We start from the raw sequence: 18,606 nt of genomic DNA on the forward strand, positions 1-18,606 counted from the left end.
TTCTCTTTTCAAAGGCCAGTTACAAACTGGTGTGATCTATTTGTAGTTTAATTTAAACTACAGTTTAAACCAAATATAGACACGTATATCAGGAAACCTGATAGAAAGTTGAACTTGGTAACAAAAAAATGAATGTACGTTCACAATCAAACATCAATTTCTTCATATAAGCTATAATATAACTACTCAAAAGCATAAGATTACACAGTATTAAGTAAATTTATTTTCTCAATTTCAGTAGTTCACCCTCAGTCTGATTAAGTTAAGATAGAGGAGAATTTGACCTGTTTTTTCCATCCTTGTGCCTACTGAATTTTTTACATTAATGAGAACTTGGATGTATTACTATAAATCATTCAGTGACTAAGGTGAACTCAGAAATCTAGATAGCCAAAAGATTCTCAAGTTTGCTCTGATTCATGAAGTCCAAATTCATTGTCTAATTACTCAGAGTATTACTTCATCATTTAAAAGCCTTTACTGAAAACTATAGAACAAAGGGAAACATTTGAATTAAGAAAAGGAGAGAGAGAGAGATCAAGAAAGGAAATGAGTGTATTATAATGGCAGACTCATTCATTTTCAGAACAAGTGCCTCCTCACCCTGTTATTGTTTTCATATTTCACATACACAGAGTGATGGAGTGCTATCCTTCTATGTTTCCTAAAGTAAACCTGATTCTTCATCTTGATAGCTTCCAGCACAATAAGCAGATTATCTCTGTTGCCAGAAGAAAGTAGTAGAATGTCCATTCAGCTTGCGCTCCTACTTGTCCTGTTGATCTCATATTTTAGGTTGATCGGTTCTCATTAAACAGCTTAGCTGAGTTTTTGAAACATTGTTAGAATTTGGAAAGTTCTGTGATGCATTTTAACCCTTTTTGTTAATTGTGTGATACTTACAACAACAAACAAACTCCTGACTTGGCTTCACCTCCATTTGCACATTCCCCAGTAGCTATTCTGTTAGGATCATTCAGTTCTTCAAACAGTCCTGTTTCAATAATTTCTTCCTGCCATGGTATAGGGACAGCACCTGTCGCAAATTTCTTGAAGAACTTCTTATCTTTGTCATCAAACTCAATCCCCCGGATTTCAGAGAAGTCAGCAATGTCTGCGACATCTTTGGCATAGACAACTGATGGATCTGGCACAAAAGGGGGGTCTATGAGGCCTGCCTCCAGCCTGTGGAAGTTAATTGTTTTGAAGAAAGCATGTTTTCTTGGATCATCGTCACTGCTCCTGCAATAAAACAAGAGATTGTCAGTCAAAACTGTGATGTGGGTGAACTATATATTTTGGGAAAGTTCAATTGCATAACTTGGGTCTATTTTAATTTTAAATGGGTTTCATTAAAGCATCCCTCTGCATGTTCTTTTAAAATCCAAGGGTTGTTAGGTGCATAATGGGATCAAGATATTTTGTACTTTTCAGCTAGGAAAGTCAGGTTTTCAGTGGAACTGAAGCTAAGGAGTGGGAAATATTGGGACTATTGTTAACAACAAAAGCCCAGATAACTTGTTTTATTTTAGGTAGAATAAGAATTCCAGGAAACTCTAGTAGGTAGTTCAATGGGTAATACGTTCAGCTGTCAACTCTGGAAACAGTGATTTCAGTGTGAAACTGGTGACAAGTAAAACTGATATTTGTGGTCTCATCTGAAATGAGTATTGGTCCAAAGTGCGTGCACACAAAAAATCACACAAAGCCCAATACAAAAGCCCTTATTCTCATGATTATTTCTTATTCACATAAGTAGCTCCACTTAGCTCAATGGGGCTACTCATGTAAGGTCTACTCAAATGAGCAAGAGTTTGCAGGATCAGATCCAGAGACTAGTATGCTAGCAAAAGAATGCAAGCACATTTCCTAGCACCTTCACACCCAATGACCCTCTAGAGCTAAAGCTATCTTAGTCCCTCACTACTATGAACATAAACATTAATAAAACTCACCCAAGAATTAAAAATAAAATGAATCAAACATTTTTTAGACTTCAAAATAAGTATATCTTGGAAAGAATAACTGCAGTCCATGCAATGGGCTGAATTAAGGTTCTCTTCTCTTGAAGGAGAAACAGAAACACACGAACTGTTGCAATGTGGGCCCACATTCAGATCCCAAGATGACCGCCAGGACAGGAATAATCTGAGTCTCAAGGGTACAATCAAAACATACTATGATCCTTGACCTAGGCCCCATCCTAGAATGTGCCATTTTTGCAACTTTAGCTGTGGGGAATGTGCAAAGAGTGACCTTTGAGGCCAGGTCTATACTAGGAAATTAGATTGGTATAACTATGTCGCTCAGGGGTGTGAAAAATCCACATCCATTACTGACACAGTTAAATCGAGCTAACCCCTGCTGCAGACAGTGTTACGTTTTCCCATCTACATAGTTATGGCTTCTAGGGGAGGTGGATTAACTATAGAGAAGCCCTCCTGTTGGTGTAGGTAGCATCTTCTTTGAAGCGCTACAGCAGTGCAGCTGCACTGGTGCAGGGTTTAACGTGTAGACCTGCCCTGACTTTTGGAGAAGCTATGAACAGGAAGGAAAATTGCGTTTTTTTTTTCCTGTATATATGGATGATACAGCTTGGACTGGGTCCTACATGAGGTAAAGGAGTATGAAGAACCAAGCTATCATTACAATGCCGGGGAAACAGATTTCTCTCTATTCCTTGGCCTCAGTAAATAGCAATCTTGTTACTTGGTTGCAGTTTTCTGATCACACTTTTATACAAAGTCATATACTAAATAAAGACAACGCTTTCACACATTCACAGTGCACTATGAGATAGTACTGAAGAACTGAATGTTCTATGGACATGACTCCTTACAACAAGGTTAAAAGAAAGAGATAATGCAAATTTCTGTTAAAGCCAATCATCTTCATTAATGTGCAAAAGCACCATTACTTAGTGACGAGATGCAGCCTTAGGCCTATGTGACCACAGAAAGTCCAGTTCCGCCAAGGGTCTGCACCATGCACATGTAACAGACCCTCCAGCTTGAACAGCATCTTTAATTCCCTTTGCACTGCTTCCCATTCCCTAACTGCTCACTCCTGCCCAGAAAACTGCACTTTAGCTTCACTTCCTGGCACACTAATTCATGTAGGCAGGTCTCCAGAGGCCACAGTCTTGTAAACAAATGGGATCAGGGAGCATTGCCATAGCCCAAGAGGCTTCAGAGGCAGCCATATGGGCCTCAAAGGTACACAGAGATGGTGTTACCCATCAAGAAGTGGCAAGGGGGATGTATACTACAGCGATGAGCACAGTAGGAAAACACAGATTAGGTCAACAGGGGCTTATGTTATTTTTGCATAGGGTCTTGCAAAACCCAGCCAGCTCAGTTAGTGACACATAAACACTGGTACAGCTGTGGAACCTGAAGTCAATTGCTGACTGTCTTTATTAGCCTGGAGTGCATTAGAGCTGCAGATCAGATAATAGGAACTCACAGATTTGTGACTCTAGCAGCTCCGTTAGTCACCCTATGGAGTTACTGGGTGATTTCATACTCAGCATATTCATGCAGATTTTATTTTATTTTGCTTTTCTATAACATGCTATTAAAAGCATCAGAACTTGGTGTAGGTTCCACAGTGGATTACTGCAGTGTTTTCCCCTCCTGATCTAATATATTTTCTTTTGATACCATCAGAAATACATCTTTTTTTTTAAAATATGAAGCGACAGGTGCCATCTAAAGGCACCTACTAATACGCTGCTTCTTCTACCTAGCCATGACCCCTTCCTGTGTGAATCTGATGTTTGCATGACTGTGACAGAAAAAGTGAATGAGCTTGTCTAACTTCTCTCACGTTAACATTCCTCAGTGAACTATTTCATTGTTCCATGGGACAGCAGGGAGCAAGTTCCAAAGGAGAGAGAGTGGAGAGAAAGGTGTTAATCTCTCCAGAATAAGCCAACACCACCGAGTCTTGAATACAAAATTTAGAACATTTTCAAGAGGTCAGGTCTGCCCTTGAGCAGCTTTAACTTATGCAACAGGCACTTATGTAGATAACCCAAGGCCTGATTGACCTTAGCAGAATTACAAGGCTAATCTTTACGTAAGGATGAGCTGTTCTTGAACAATATCTCCAGTGTAATAGGCAGTGACAGGTTTTGTTTTTTTAACATCATGTACAGAAAGGCTGGACTTCTCCTTGCCCATTTCTCATCAAACTGTGTATTGAAGGGACATTGAAGGGAAGGGAAGAAAAAATGGGACATTATGTTAATGGATTCCATTGTGTCCCTTCCTCAATACTTCAAGGTACCACTACAGATTACAGTTGTAGGCTGTTCCATGCTCATGTATTTTAATAACTTGTCCCCTTTCCTCTCCCCCACGTGTCATAAAACACAGGCTAAGTTGCTCCATCTGTAGTTCTACTTGTTAGGCTGGTAGAAATTTTGGTGGGGAAAAGTGCCCCCAAAAACGTGAAGCGACACCAAACAGCAAAGAAAGTAGAGGCAGCATATTTTGAAAAATCAAAGTGGCAGAATGAAAAACCTCAACACAAATAACTGTCTTGAGGTGCTTCTCCCACTCACCACTAAGAGCTAATGTAACATTAAATAGGCAGATAGATGGTTTTGTGGTGAAAGGACATGACTAGGATGGTGGTTCCATTAGGAGAGCAGTCTATTCCTAGCTCTTCCACAGACTTTCTGTATGACCTTGAACAACTCGCTCAGACTCTCAAAGCCTCAGTTTCTCCAACTTTTAAGTTAGGGTAATAAAGCTTACTTCACAAGGGTGTTGTGAGACTAAATGTATGAAAAGCACACTGAGATTTCAGATGGAATGCTCTAAGTCAGTATTTCCCAAGCTTGGGACACTGCTTGCACAGGGAAAGCCCCTGGCAGGCCAGGCCGATTTGTTTACCTGCCGCATCCGCAGGTCTGGCCGATCGTAGCTCCCACTGGCTGTAGTTCGCTGCTCCAGGCCAATGGGGGCTGCGGGAAGCGGTGCAGGCCAAGGGACATACTGGCCGCCACTTCCCGCAGCCTCCATTGGCCTGGAGCAGCGAACCACGGCCAGTGGGAGCCGCGATTGGCCAGACCTGCGGACGTGGCAGGTAAACAAACCGGCCTGGCCTGCCAGGGGCTTTCCCTATGCAAGTGGTGTCCCAAGTTTGGGAAACACTGCTCTAAGTGAAGAGTATTACTATTATTATGCTAAACCAGGGAATTTCTGTCATCTGTGTTGCAAGATAATTTGTTGCTGAATAGTATCTACAGTTTCATTCAGTGTTAGAATTGTCAGCTTCCTTATAACGACAAAAAAAGGGGAATCACAGCCTCTGTTCACATTTGAAATCCTCACAGAAATAAAGTATGTGGCTGATCAAACCATGACCATATCATATCAGTATGCAAAGATGTGTATTTTGGACATCCTTCAGTCAAAAAGCTGTGTAGCTGTTACACTTGCCCGGCTGGAGAGAAGATTCATGGGATAAAATGATACACACATTCCTGCTAAATCCTTGGAAAAATCAAATGGTCTTCACTTCTACATTAGATATAGAACACTGTTATATGATACTCTATGACATTCTTTAATGTGTTTTCAAATATCTCTAGATTCTTTGTAAACTCAGTATGACAAATTAATATTATTAATAAATAATATTAATTATACATCTTCACATTAAGCCCCTCCTTTGCAAATAGGAGTTTTATATTTATTGCAAGCATTATCAGTGTCACAACGTGGCATTCAGATTAACACTGAATACTGCATAGAGAGCAATCTGGACTATTGGCAAATAACAAGATTTACAAAATAGAATCCACTAATTTATTCTAATTACCATATGTTTTACAAATTTAACTGTACTGGTTACTGAATACTATACTGTATTGCTAAACAAGTGATAGTTAGAGACCATATTTCCTACCTTCCTAAATACCATGCTATAATAAAAGTTTTAAGGCAAAATGTGTAATCTTTGCACAGAAAAGTCTCCCAGTAATTTCAATGGAAGATTTCCCTGTATTTTTGTGAAGTATACACATAAAATGTTAAAGGACTGTCTTAAATGAGTCTGTTCATCTACTTTTTGGTAGGTTCTCAATCACATTATATTGGAAAACTTAACTACTTGAATTGGTAGATAAATTTACAATCATGTTTGATGAAAGTTACTATGTGTTCTAAAATTAGCTACCACCAATTTCCTTTATATCTTATTACAGTTTACTTATATGTCTTATAGATTGTCTTGTATTTATTCTGTCTTGACAGTAAGGCTATTGAATCTTTCACCATGTATCACTACAAAGGTATTTGAAAAGTTAAATACTATAATGTTTAGCTTTCCAATTACCTTATTATTCAAAGAATCTTTAGGATTGCTGACTCAGGGCCAAATCCAGCAGTCCTTTCAAAGGCAAAACTCTCATTAAGGCCTCAAATGGAATTTTTGTCTAATAAGGATGTAGGTCCAAGTGTACTCTCCCTTACAAATACCCTTGGGATGATGGCAGAAGGCCCAGGAAACTCTGTGGGTTTCCATGAAATTGGCCTGTCAATGAGAGAGGTTAGGATACCTGTTGCAGGAAACACATGGTTCAGCTTTCCAACCCTGATACCTTGAGGCTTTTTGGGGGTTATCCCTTCATGCTGCTGCTCTGGAACCCTGACAGCACAGTTCCTACAAGAGTCACACTGACATAGACCAAGCATTCTGCACTCAAGTAGCATTAACTTAGATGCAGATATACACTAGAATATTCACTGTCTAGAGGGAAGAGAATGCTATGCAGGGGGCTCCTCCCATTCCTGAAAACTCTACAAAACTCCAAAAGAGGAGCTTCTATGGATTTCTGCGGAGGTAATTGGGATTGACACCACAGAGGCAACATTCCTCCATTTCAATGCTCTCCCAAGATAGATCTGCTAGAGCAAGATCACTTCCATTCATGGAAGTGGAAAGGAAGATTGGAGTCTTTTAGAAACCTTAGGATTTGGTCTCCATTTGTATGAAATAATGATTGCATCATTGATCTAGGCTTAAACATGGGAAATAATCCATACCTGCTTCCTAAACGGTCCTCTGATTTCTTAGCCAAGAACAGCCTGCAAATATCTTTTGTTTCCGCCGTGAAGTTGGCATGCTCAAATTTCACCTCATCTTCCAAGGTTCTTTTTTTCACTTCATCCTTACTGACCTTTTCTTTGAAATCCTTGAATGGAGTTCGACCCGCAACCATCTCATAAATACTACATCCCATAGCAAACCAGTCCACGGGGTAGGAGTAATTCTCTTCCTTCAGGATTTCAGGAGCCATATAACCATTAGTCCCAGCCTATGGCAATCAAACATATATGTTTACTAGACAATGGCAATAACGAAATACACAGGAGTAAGTACATTTTAGTCTCCTACAGTTAATTACACCAAGCCACAAAATCTGAAGGTATCAGTAGCAAACATGACAGAATTGTGCTTATAGAAACTACAGATGACATTCTATAGATGTGCATCTATGTAATATCCATATAACACCTTTGGCACATGACTGAATTATTTCTGTTGGTTAAATATCTTTCAATACGGAAACTTTTAAAATATGATCTACAAAGGAAAAATATGGATTTGTCCCTTTTTTGCATGATGTTAAAGGAAGCCTGAGAGGTTTTGTTTTTTAAAAAAATATTTCTTTCTGCTTTATTTTTTTCTTTCACATTAGAAATTCAGGCCTTATCTACCTTGTTTTCCTGGAAGACTATGAAGAACTGAGGAACAGAAGGTATAGCACATCACGAGAAACCAGAGAAGTGAAAACTGATTAACTATTAACATTTACACCTCTACCTCGATATAACGCTGTCCTTGGGAGCCAAAAAATCTTACTGAGGTGAGTGAAAGTGCATTATATCGAACTTGCTTTGATCCGCCGGAATGCGCAGCCCCCCCCCCCCCTAGCTCTGCTTTACTATGTTATATCCAAATTCATGTTATATCAGGTTGCGTTATATCGGGGTAGAGGTGTATTTGACTTAACTATTTGGGAAAAATCCTTTCTTTAATAAGGATTGACCACCACTCAGAGGTGATGTGTGGAGGAGGGCATGAGGGCGTCACGTTTCCCCCTTCAATTTCTGCCAAAGTGGTCCCAGTGGTGGTAGGAGCTCTCGGGGCTGTGACTCCTAAGCTGGGTGAGTGGCTCCAACAGATCCCAGGAACAACATCAGAGCTCTCTGTCCAGAAGAGTGCAGTGCTAGGAACAGCTAAGATGCTGCGCAGAACCCTCAAACTCCCAGGCCTTGGTAGAGGACCCGAGGTTGAGGAAGACACATACCACCCATAGGGGTGAGAGGGGAATTTTTTTATTTATAGTTTTTGTGGGGAATGGGTTCAAAATACACCCCCCCACTACCAACAGTAACACGTTACCTCTGCCATTCCCATCCCTTCAATTAACAGCAGAGAACGCTCTCAACCCACATCTCTGAGTCATCTAAGTAGTTTCCTTGCAAAAACAGGAAAGAAAACATTCAATTTTCCTGATATTTTAAGGTTCAAAAAGCAACAACAAAATAATACCTTCAGGTCTTCTTTAAAATTCATTACCAAACACAAAAGGAAACAGATCCAGTTTGCCCTTCCAGGTCCCTTGCAACCAATGCAACAGCAAGTGAGCCTTGCTTGAATGTTGTGTGGTATTCTGCATTCAAATTGGGGAGAATTAAGTAGTCAGCATTAGCTAGTTGCAGCACATAACTCTGAACTAAGAACACTCCTAGATATAAGACAAACTGACCATGCCCTATGGATATAACTACAATCCTCCTATTGCCAGATTTGCATCACTCAGCCTGCAGGGCAGGCAAAGTAGGATTCCAAATGAGTTCTACTGGATTTCTGGTAAGTTGATTTCCTTGAGTTGAGGAAATCACTCTTTCTCTACACTGCCAAGGTATTACCATCATTAGTGCGGGTGGAACCCTTAGTATAGATAAGGCTCCCACAACCAGACCCATTTTTACCCCTGTATTAGTTATACCTGTTACCTAGCAGGTTTAACTAGCAGAATGGTAAAAGTGCCAAAAGTCACTTGAACTTTTTCTATGCCTTTTTCAACTGATGGGAATCTTTCTTCTTTTTCTTTTTAGTATAGACATGGTCTTGGTGCAAAATCCAATTGACAGTTGTTCAAGATTATGGTTGCTATTAGTACCAGAGTTCTACTGTTGGCTGAGGGAGTCACAATGAGCCAAAACAGAGGTGCCTCAGGAAAGAATAACTGAAATCATAGCTCATTTGGGGCACACAAAGGAATTTGTGAGTGGTACAATTAAACACATGCACAGGCAGTTTCAGTTTGAGCAGTGGGAAGACTATTACTCCTTCAGCTTTAGGCACAATGTTCCTCTCTTCATCAGTTTTTCAACCCCCTCTAAACCTCAGCTCCTGCCAATGTACGTATATATATATATATATATCTCCCATAATATGGCTAGGCCAGGCCATTGTTTACAAAAGGTAGGCAGTAGATGAAATACACTTCTTTTTCCTTGCTAGTAACTATTCTTATTTAGAGACACAGGGCCAAATCATCCCCTTTGCAGACAGGCAGCAGGGAGATAAGAGCACAACTATCAGCCAGATGTGGCCAGTAAGCACAGAAAGGAAGAATGGAGCCAAAGTGGCACTGTCTCTCTTGTTGACTCACCAAGCCCACAGAAATTACTCTGTTTTGTAGAGTTATATGGGGTGGATGGAGCTCTCAGTCTGACATTTCCCCTTAGGCAATCTGCACTATTTGTATTGGATTTTCCCACTGGAATTTGATTCTGCCCCAGGGAGAGTTAAAATCTTATTCATGGCTACTCCTCCATTCAGAAAGCGGGCATTGTGTAACTGTGGACAGAAACCCAGAGTCATGCTATCTGGAGGAAAGATGAGGGACCAGGGAGAAGTACAGAGAGGCTGATTTCTACACAAATGCCCTAATGTGAGGGTAGAACTGGAGTTCCTGTGAATGATGGGCAGCTACATGATCAGAAAGCATAAATGGTGTGGCTATCTGCATGTCTACAGACCCACAAGGGGTAGGAACTATGCATAGCCTCTGAGGTACTTTTGCCTTGTCTTGTTTTTTAGTGGGAGGCAATAAGCATTCTCAGTTTGATTAGGCCAGAGGTGAAGTTGATTTAGTGAGTGATACCCTGAAGAACTGGTGAGCCACTTCATCATCAAATGGAGTCACAGAGAGCAACACAATAATCACAGTGTTACATCCTGGCATTGTGTTTCTATTAAGACATTGCTGTGTTGGAATTCAGCCTCATCACATGCTGGACAATATCAAGACACACATGACACAGCACTGTCAGAATGTCATTCCTGGATCATCAATGTGGGTCACTGCGGCTCCATTAAGCAATACCTTCTCTCTTTCCCTCCTCTCTTTTCCCCTCCCCAGCACGGCTGCTTGAAGGGGTGGTTGCCAGGAGCCTTTAGCCTATTTGACACGCATAAACGGCATAACTGTGTTAGTCATGCAATACAGGAGGTGGCTTTGACAGATGTGGCACTCATGCTCCTAGAGCTCAGGCAAAGCAAGAGGAGTGCCAGTCCTACTCATAGATTCAAAAGAACTGTCAGGGTCCAATAGGTGCATCATTGTTTCAGTGAAAATTAGGGATGGATCAGCCAGGTGACGGCTGGGGTCAGATTAAGTGAGAGATCAGAATTTGGATTAAAGGTTGAATCAGGGGTAGAGTCTGAGGTTCTAATGTAATGGAATTGTAATTCTGTGAGCTGTTATGAAAATTCAGCTCAAAGTGAGGGAAGTCTTGCAAGATCTGCTATTCTCATGAGGTTTTCAGCATTGTATCCAAAATCTTGAGAGCCGCTTCTCACAAAATTTCAGAATTTGAACCCAAATTGAAAAGAACCCAGGTTCTAGTTCTAGACCTGGCCCAGAATCCAAAATAAAGGAATAAATTAAAATGTCAGAGTTCATATCCAGCTTCCCACCGCCTGAAATTCAAAGGGATTCAGATTTGACCATTCTCTGGTGGAACATATATGTTACAAATGGCAATCCTATTGTTTGATATGTAGACACTGACCCATATGCCTAAGAAACTGGGGAAGGAAGAAACAGAGTAAATCTCACTATAATTTCAATCAGCACAGGAACTGGCAAGCAGAGGGACAAATGGAATTTAGATTTCTGTCTTCTCCTATATAGTTAAATGTCTGTGCAAAAAGTTTGTATTGATAAGAAAGGGCTATAAAACCACAAGCACTCAGCTATGTAAACAACTTGAGCAGTAAATAAGGAAAACAGGAAGGTATGTGCTGAAATAAGAAGATGCAGGGTGTTGTCAGGAAACACACTGAACAGAACAATTCAATGCCCTGAACTGGCAGAGCAAATATCTTTCAAGTGAAGATTTAGCTATACTTCTTGGGATAGGATTGAATTGGAGGAAACCAGCAATTTGCACAGTCTTTACTCTTACATGTACAAATCAGTACATGTCAAAAGGTGACAATTAAAAAATGACATAACTAACACAGTAAACCTCTTGCAGCAGCACAAAAGACTGAGGCCAAAATGACTCAGGACTCTTTCCCCCAGCACAGCAAAGGTATATCAAAGCATATTCTCATCTTGATACACTGAATTTTTAACTGCACAACTCTGTAATTGCAATGGGATTTGGGTGGCTAAAAGATAGTGATTTAAATTGAGAATATATCCGCTGATCTCCAAAGCAGGAGCCAGAGAAAGCCATTTATCTTGCTCCAATCTAGGTCAAAGAAAACAGGAAGGTATCTTATATTGACTTAACAATATAAAAGTGAGAACAGGATGGGAAGCAAGGAAATTAAAATGCACTGGAAGAAGGGAATAGAGGTGGCAAGTGCACATTACTGAAGGCAGTTCAATTTTCCAGCACTGAGATTTTGATCCTGGTTCACTGTGGAATATTTGACTCAGTTAAACTAATGAGGATATCTCCCAATACAGATATTATTTGTGCTCTTAAGTTTATTACTGCTGTTTTTCAGAAGTTAAAAATTCCTCAGAAGTCGTCGTTTCTATAATGACTTGCAGACTTTATTTTTTTCACTTGGTACAAATTGCAAATAGATTTAAAGAGATTTTTATTAATTGGAAAAGTATTTTGTAGCTAAAGATTTATCAATATTAGGACAAATTCTAGTGTGTGACTGGAAACAGGTGTAGTAAATGCAACCTCAAACAGTCACATCACTGTATTGCCAAAATACTGTTAATATGCTTCAGTCTTGTCTGAGACTTGCCCTCTCTTTTGTGCCACAGTATTCCTGCTAAGAGCATATAGGCCACTGTCTAGTCAGGAAACCCATGTTTGTGGGCACATAAACATGCAGACCAACCCCTGCATCAGCTAGGCATGTCCCATTAGGCACGTTCATAAAAAAAAAATAATGGAGGACCCACAGCATATGGTGTCGCCACAGTTTTTTGGAAGAGGCAAAATCCGGCAGTCCATGTGCCTTTTTCTCTTCCTGTCGTTCTTCTGGCATGCAGCTAGAGTCCAATGCCAACCATTCTGTGCTTCCATTCATCTCTGTCATGGAAACCTTTTATCTGAATTGTAGAGAGTGAGTAAGATGCTTTATTTTTTCTACTTTGTTCAAATGCTTGCATTAATGTGAATTTTAATGTTATTATTTTAAGTGGCACTTTTAAAGCAATTTCTGTCTTCTTTTTTTTATTCAAAGAGGAACAGCCAGAAATATAAAATCAAAGTCAATGACCAAATTCTTCTGTCAGACATATGAATCACATTGATGGAAACCCCATACATAAATACCAGGATAAAATGTGGCTGTAGAATTGATATCAAAAGGGCAAATCCAGCCACTAGACACACAAGGAATTTCAATTAAGGGCAATAGGTATTTTAAGAACGGATTGACAACAAGACATAGTTGAATTGATGTAAGGAGCACGCTGAAGAGAGAAAACTCCTTTTTGAACATTGTATTTTGTGTATTTTTAAAAAGGCTCATTTTTTAATGTGTTCTCATAACACAAGACTTAACTCTGGGAGTCATCACATGCACTGAAGTCACACTGGAGCCAAAGGAGCTTAGCTCATTGTGAGGGCTTTCAGCAGGACTAGGCTTAAAATTTAAATGCTTATACACTGACCATACTGTCCTGAAAAAGGTAAAGTACTAGTAATGCCCTGGGTAAAACACTGTGGCATCTGGGATCCTAGTAAATAGCGTAGGGGAAGAAACACAATATAACTCTGCAGTTTCCATCAGCGCAGGAACCGGCAAACAGAGGTGAAAAAATGGGATTTCTCTCTCTCTACCTTTCCCCGTAGATCTGTACTAAACAAATTCAGTCAACATTATAAACCAAACAGCAAAGAAAACCAGAACATCTATCTTTTGTTTGTCATGGCACAAGAACTGTTGAATGGGGGCGGGGGAAACCAAGTTGAGTTTAGCTCTATCAGCTCTTTCCTGGGGCTCAGTTCTTCTTTCCTCCAAGGGGTGCCACTGACTGCTTTGTTCTCTTTCCCAACTGTTCTTCTGCTCCTTCAGCAGTGACCTTACCAGACGTTGGAGGAATGTAGCATTAGACCACAGGAAGCTGTTGATAGCTCTAAATTTCAAGATATTTTTTCTGCATATGCGTTCTTGGGCCCCAGAGAGGGGAGGAGAATAGCTGATCTTTCTTTGCCATTCATTTAATAATGGTAATTTGAATGTTTTATTTTTTCCCAGAGCGACTGTGAGGAAGAATGGAGAAAAACTTAAATTGGTGATACAGAACTACCGTTTCCCATCATCCTGTTATCTTGGCAAATATTCACATTACAGCAATAATCCACTTGATTGCTTAAATAAATGGGGTGATTATTTTTAAAGCCAAGATAAAATTAGGTTTCTGTAACAAATGAAAACATTCTTTGTTTGCATCCTATAAAAAGACTTACAGAACCCAGAAGAATTTAGCGCAGCTGCAATTACTGCTTAGCAAATACAAGGACTTCCTAGAGTTTGTCTACAATGCAGTAGAGAGGTATTATTCCCAGAGTGAGGAGACAGATTTGTGCTAGCTCAGCTCAAGCTAGCTTACTAAAAATAGCAGTAGCTGCTTTCAACAGCAGTTTTTATTCAAGCTCTGGCATGGTCTTCCTTTGGAACTTTGAGCAAGTCCTTTACCTTCTCTGCCTCAGCAACTCCATTCATAACATAGGGATAATATTACTTCCTTACTAAAGAGGGGTGTTTTGAGAATTAATTACTTAATGGTTGTTGAATACCATATAAGTATTATTAGTGTAAGAGAAGAATTTCAGTCTACTCTACAGATACTTAAGGAGATCCTCTGGAAATGAAAACAAAAATAGTATTAGAGCTTTTAATAGCACTATGAGTGGGCAACTTACTCAGCAGAAGTCATCAAACAAATATTACAATTTGTGCAGGTGTTTTCCTTCTCTGCTTATTTCTAGCGTAGCAGGAAATATTAGCAGGTGATGATGAGCCAAAACTTCTATGGTGCTCAGCACCCTAAATGCCACTAAAATCTGTGCGATTTAAGGGTGCTTGCATCTTATTGGTACCACTTTTAGCATCAGGACTCATGCTAGAGATACAATTAGGTTAAAGTCACTCTAAATAAAGAGCCAAATTCAGTCAACACATACATGGGTACAAGCCCAGACTTCACCTGCTCTTGTGGCTGTAGAGCAGGGGTGACCAACCTGAGCCTGAGAAGGAGCCAGAATTTACCAATGTACATTGCCAAAGAGCCACAATAATATGTTAGTAGCCCCCCATTAGCTCCCACCTGCCTGCTCCCAGTGCCTCCTGCCCATTGGCACCCCTGCCAATCAGCGCCTCCTCCTCCCTTCCTGCACCTCCTGATCAGCTGTTTGTGGCATGCAGGAGGCTCTGGGTGGGGGGGAGTGGGAGGAGTGAGGGCACAGCAGGCTCAAGGGAGGGGGTGGGAAGGGGTGGAGTGGGGGCAGGACCTGTGGCAGAGCAAGGGGTTGAGCAGTGAACACCCCCTGGCACACTGGAAAGTTGTTGCCTGTAGCTCCAGCCCCTACACAAGGTGCCTACACAAGGAGCCGCATATTAACTTCTGAAGAGTCGCATATTGCTCTGGAGCCACAGGTTGGCCACCCCTGCTGTAGAGTCTGTGCCTAGTTTTGCATTTTGACAACATATTGTTAATGTGTGGGAGTGGGGAAGAGGATGACTTTTTTTTCAGTCATTTTTGGCCAGATTTTGATACCCTTAATCACACTGAGTGGAACCTTACTCTGAAAACAAAGGGACTGTTCACAATGTGATCAAGGGTACTTGGATTTTGTGAGTAGCCTACATCGACAGTACCACAGCTTATGGATTGCTCACAAAAGTATCATGTAAACCTCATTCAGCCAAAGGCAGCCAAATCAACATTTCAAAGAAAAATACGATTGGCCAAGTATTTTAGGCCATATAACCCTTTCCCTGCCACATGCATGTTTCTGACAATATGCAGTAAATACACCCAAAATGTATGCTGTGCACTCATACCATATTGATCAACAAAACTGTCAGATAGGTTCCTATATTTCACAAATAATTATATGAATTTCAAACCATTATCTAAACTGCTATATGGTACTTGAAGACATCATTCCAATATACTTATGCCTCATGGTTTCCATAATAGCTAATTGCTTCAAACAATAGAGACTAAAATTAATAACAGTATTTATATGGTGTTTTTCATCTTCCAACAGCTTCATAAGTGTTCACTAATTAATCCTCATAACAGTCCTATGCTCTAGATAAGGAATATTCTCTCTCTTTTTTTTTTTTTTTTTTTTTTACTGTTTAACAATTATGAGTGACTGTTAGGTTGGGCTGTGCAGGATTGAGCCTTTAATGCCAAACGAAGTCCCGTTGTGATACTCCAGTCTTGCAAGGGGCACTTAAAGCTGGCCTAAAGGGGCCCAGGGGTTCCCTTGACATTAAAGAAATCTCCTGGTGATCACCTGCTCTCCTCCACTGTGTAAGATGTGGGTCAGAAATTAGAAAGTAGGTGGCTAATGTACCCAGCATGCTGGTGATCTTTGGCCAGTAAAAAAGCCCTTCAACCAGGCCCAGAATGGAGGGAGGCAGAAGGCTGGCAGATTCACCTTTGCTTCCCCAACTCTGCTCAGCATGACGTTGATGCCTCTAAGGATCAAGTCCTGGTAAAGTGCTATGAGAGTCATGAGTAAAGAGACAAACTATTACACTATTATACTATCACTAACAGATGCTTTATAATAGTGGTTCTCTACCTTTTTTCATTTGCAGAACCCTAACAAATTTTTAATGGATGTGTGGACCCCTTTGGAAATCTCAGATTTAGTCTGCAGACCCCCGGGGTCCATGGATCACAGGTTAAAAACTACTGTTCTATGGTAATGACAACCTTTTGTGGACCCCTTAGACATAGGTTGCAGACCCCCGGGGTCCACAAACAACAGGTTGAGAACTACTGCTTTATACCATCTAGCAGGATCCATTTTTTAAAAAAATAGCAAAATCCCACTAGTGAAAAAGAGTAAACTCAATGTATCAGAGAGCTATGATGAAATCAGTCCTGGTTTTGAAAATATTAAATAGTGGTAATATATAAAATAATCACTTTGTTGCTAATTCTGAACAAATGCTGAGCTGTCACTTTAAAAGCACAAAGGAAGAGTAACTTCTGCAGAATCTTAACCAACAGGATTGGTGTGTGCTCGTGAACAAAGATCAGCAGTATCAGAACTGGCTAAGCTATTTTTCATTTCAGAATTGTGACTCCCTACGCACTAGTTCTAAGCTGTCTTGAAACGAAACCGCAAGTTTCAGGAACATCTAAATAGCTTTTCTTTTGTTTTCCTAAGAAACCTAATCTTACAAAAAACAAACATACAGGAGGGCAAAGGGACATTCTGAATATGATTTTAAGCAAAACATGTTTTTCCTATTCAAATATTATGATGTCCTTCAAATATATAAAACACAGCACAGGAAAACTGTTAAGAAGCCTATATACACATCTTAAGGGGCTTTGCTTTTATGATTACTATAATGTCAATAGAATCCCTTGAAGTGTTTGCATAACTTTATTGCTCACAGTTATCAATGTACCATTTAAGCTCTCTCTCTCTCTGGCTTGCATGTGTTGTTGCCTGCAGACTGCATGGTCCCTGCTTGCCTGGACCTGATTCTGCTTTCTTCACAGAACCATCCCTCCACATGAGCTTGGGCCTTGTCCCTTTACCCATTTAGCAAGGAGGGTGGGCTCTGCAATTAGCCCCAACCATCCTGGTCCCCTTTCTTCATTTCCTTTCTCTCTTGTTGCTCTGAGGTGGTCACTCTGCCAAGTAGGTAGGGATCCTTTCTGACTGAAGGCACAAGTACAGAGTGTTATCTTGCAAAATTTTCTTTACACATCTTAAGATTTGTCTGTTTCTTTGGTCACTGTTGGTGCTATTAGGGAAGAAATGCTTCTTAACAGCAGAAAGACCTTGGCCTACAAATCTGCAGAAGGCTATTCCCTGAGCCTAGGACAGGTAACAGTGGGTACTTAAATTGACCAGGGTTCATCCTGAGCCAAGGACAGGTCAGGGTGGGTGCCTTACGCCCCAAGCCCAGGATGGGAAAGGATGAAGTGCCTAAACTAACCAGGTTATGCCTTGAGCCATTACCCATTGTAGGGTAAAGGTGAGGTGTCCTAAATTATGCACACACTTACCTGCACTAAAAGCTACATTAATGTTAACTTGTAAAATACCTGACTTACTATAACAACCACACTCAGTATGGCCCAAGCCTGCTCCCACTGAAATCAATGGCAAAATTCCACTGACTTCAATGGAACATAATTTGGCCCCCTAAGACTGAGCATACTGCATATCTTAAGGGATTGACGTTAACACCACAAGCAAAATCCTGCTCACCTTTCTTACACCAATGAATTCAGCATTATTACACATATAAATAAGACCAGCAAGACTGGGCTCCATATGCAACAATATAAGAAGTACATATGTGCAACATGGCCGAGTTACGACTGCTGTGGAAACCCTAGCCCAGCTCATCCAGTCCAGTAGGAGGAAGACAAGGGAAGGAAAGTTATGTAAAGATTGCTTTGTGAGGATGCTCTCATAGTGTTCCATCAAGAAGATGGAGTTTGCCTCATATGCAAAAGTCTATGCTAGAGTTAATTATAAACAGTTGGGTTTTTTAAATTATTTATTTAATAAGTTTTAACAAGCTTATAACTCTTTGCCATATATAAATAGCAGAAACAAAACAATCATTACAACAGTTAGATATTGTTTAAAGAGACATTATACAGGAATATAGTCAGAGATCTTTCAATTTAACAAGGTGCTACTGTATTATTGAGTGAGCAGCATTATGTTGTTTCCAATGAAGCATGTTTTTAATGATGACTCTTCTTGTTCACATGTAGAGCAAAATTGTGTTTAACACTGTCTTTGTTAAAATATTAACCTATTATCTAACACAATGCATTTTTTCCAGCACAGATAAAGCCTAGAGATTTGCAGG

At 40.2% G+C, this 18,606-nt stretch overlaps 1 protein-coding gene across 1 annotated transcript in view; it reads right to left on the minus strand.

Moving 5' to 3' along the window:
* Positions 1-463: 463 nt before the first annotated feature.
* The window catches only part of GRK7 (G protein-coupled receptor kinase 7), a 28,381-nt gene continuing 10,238 nt past the window's right edge, over positions 464-18,606 (minus strand). The window contains exons 3-4 of the mRNA XM_032765654.2: positions 7,059-7,330; positions 464-1,242 (exon numbers count right to left, since the gene is read on the minus strand). Coding sequence (XP_032621545.1) covers positions 900-1,242; positions 7,059-7,330 — 615 coding nt within the window. The 3' untranslated portion in view covers positions 464-899. The remainder of the gene's footprint in view (positions 1,243-7,058; positions 7,331-18,606) is intronic.

Source organism: Chelonoidis abingdonii, chromosome 8 (genome assembly GCF_003597395.2).
Source record: "Chelonoidis abingdonii isolate Lonesome George chromosome 8, CheloAbing_2.0, whole genome shotgun sequence".
NCBI lineage: Eukaryota > Metazoa > Chordata > Testudines > Testudinidae > Chelonoidis > Chelonoidis abingdonii.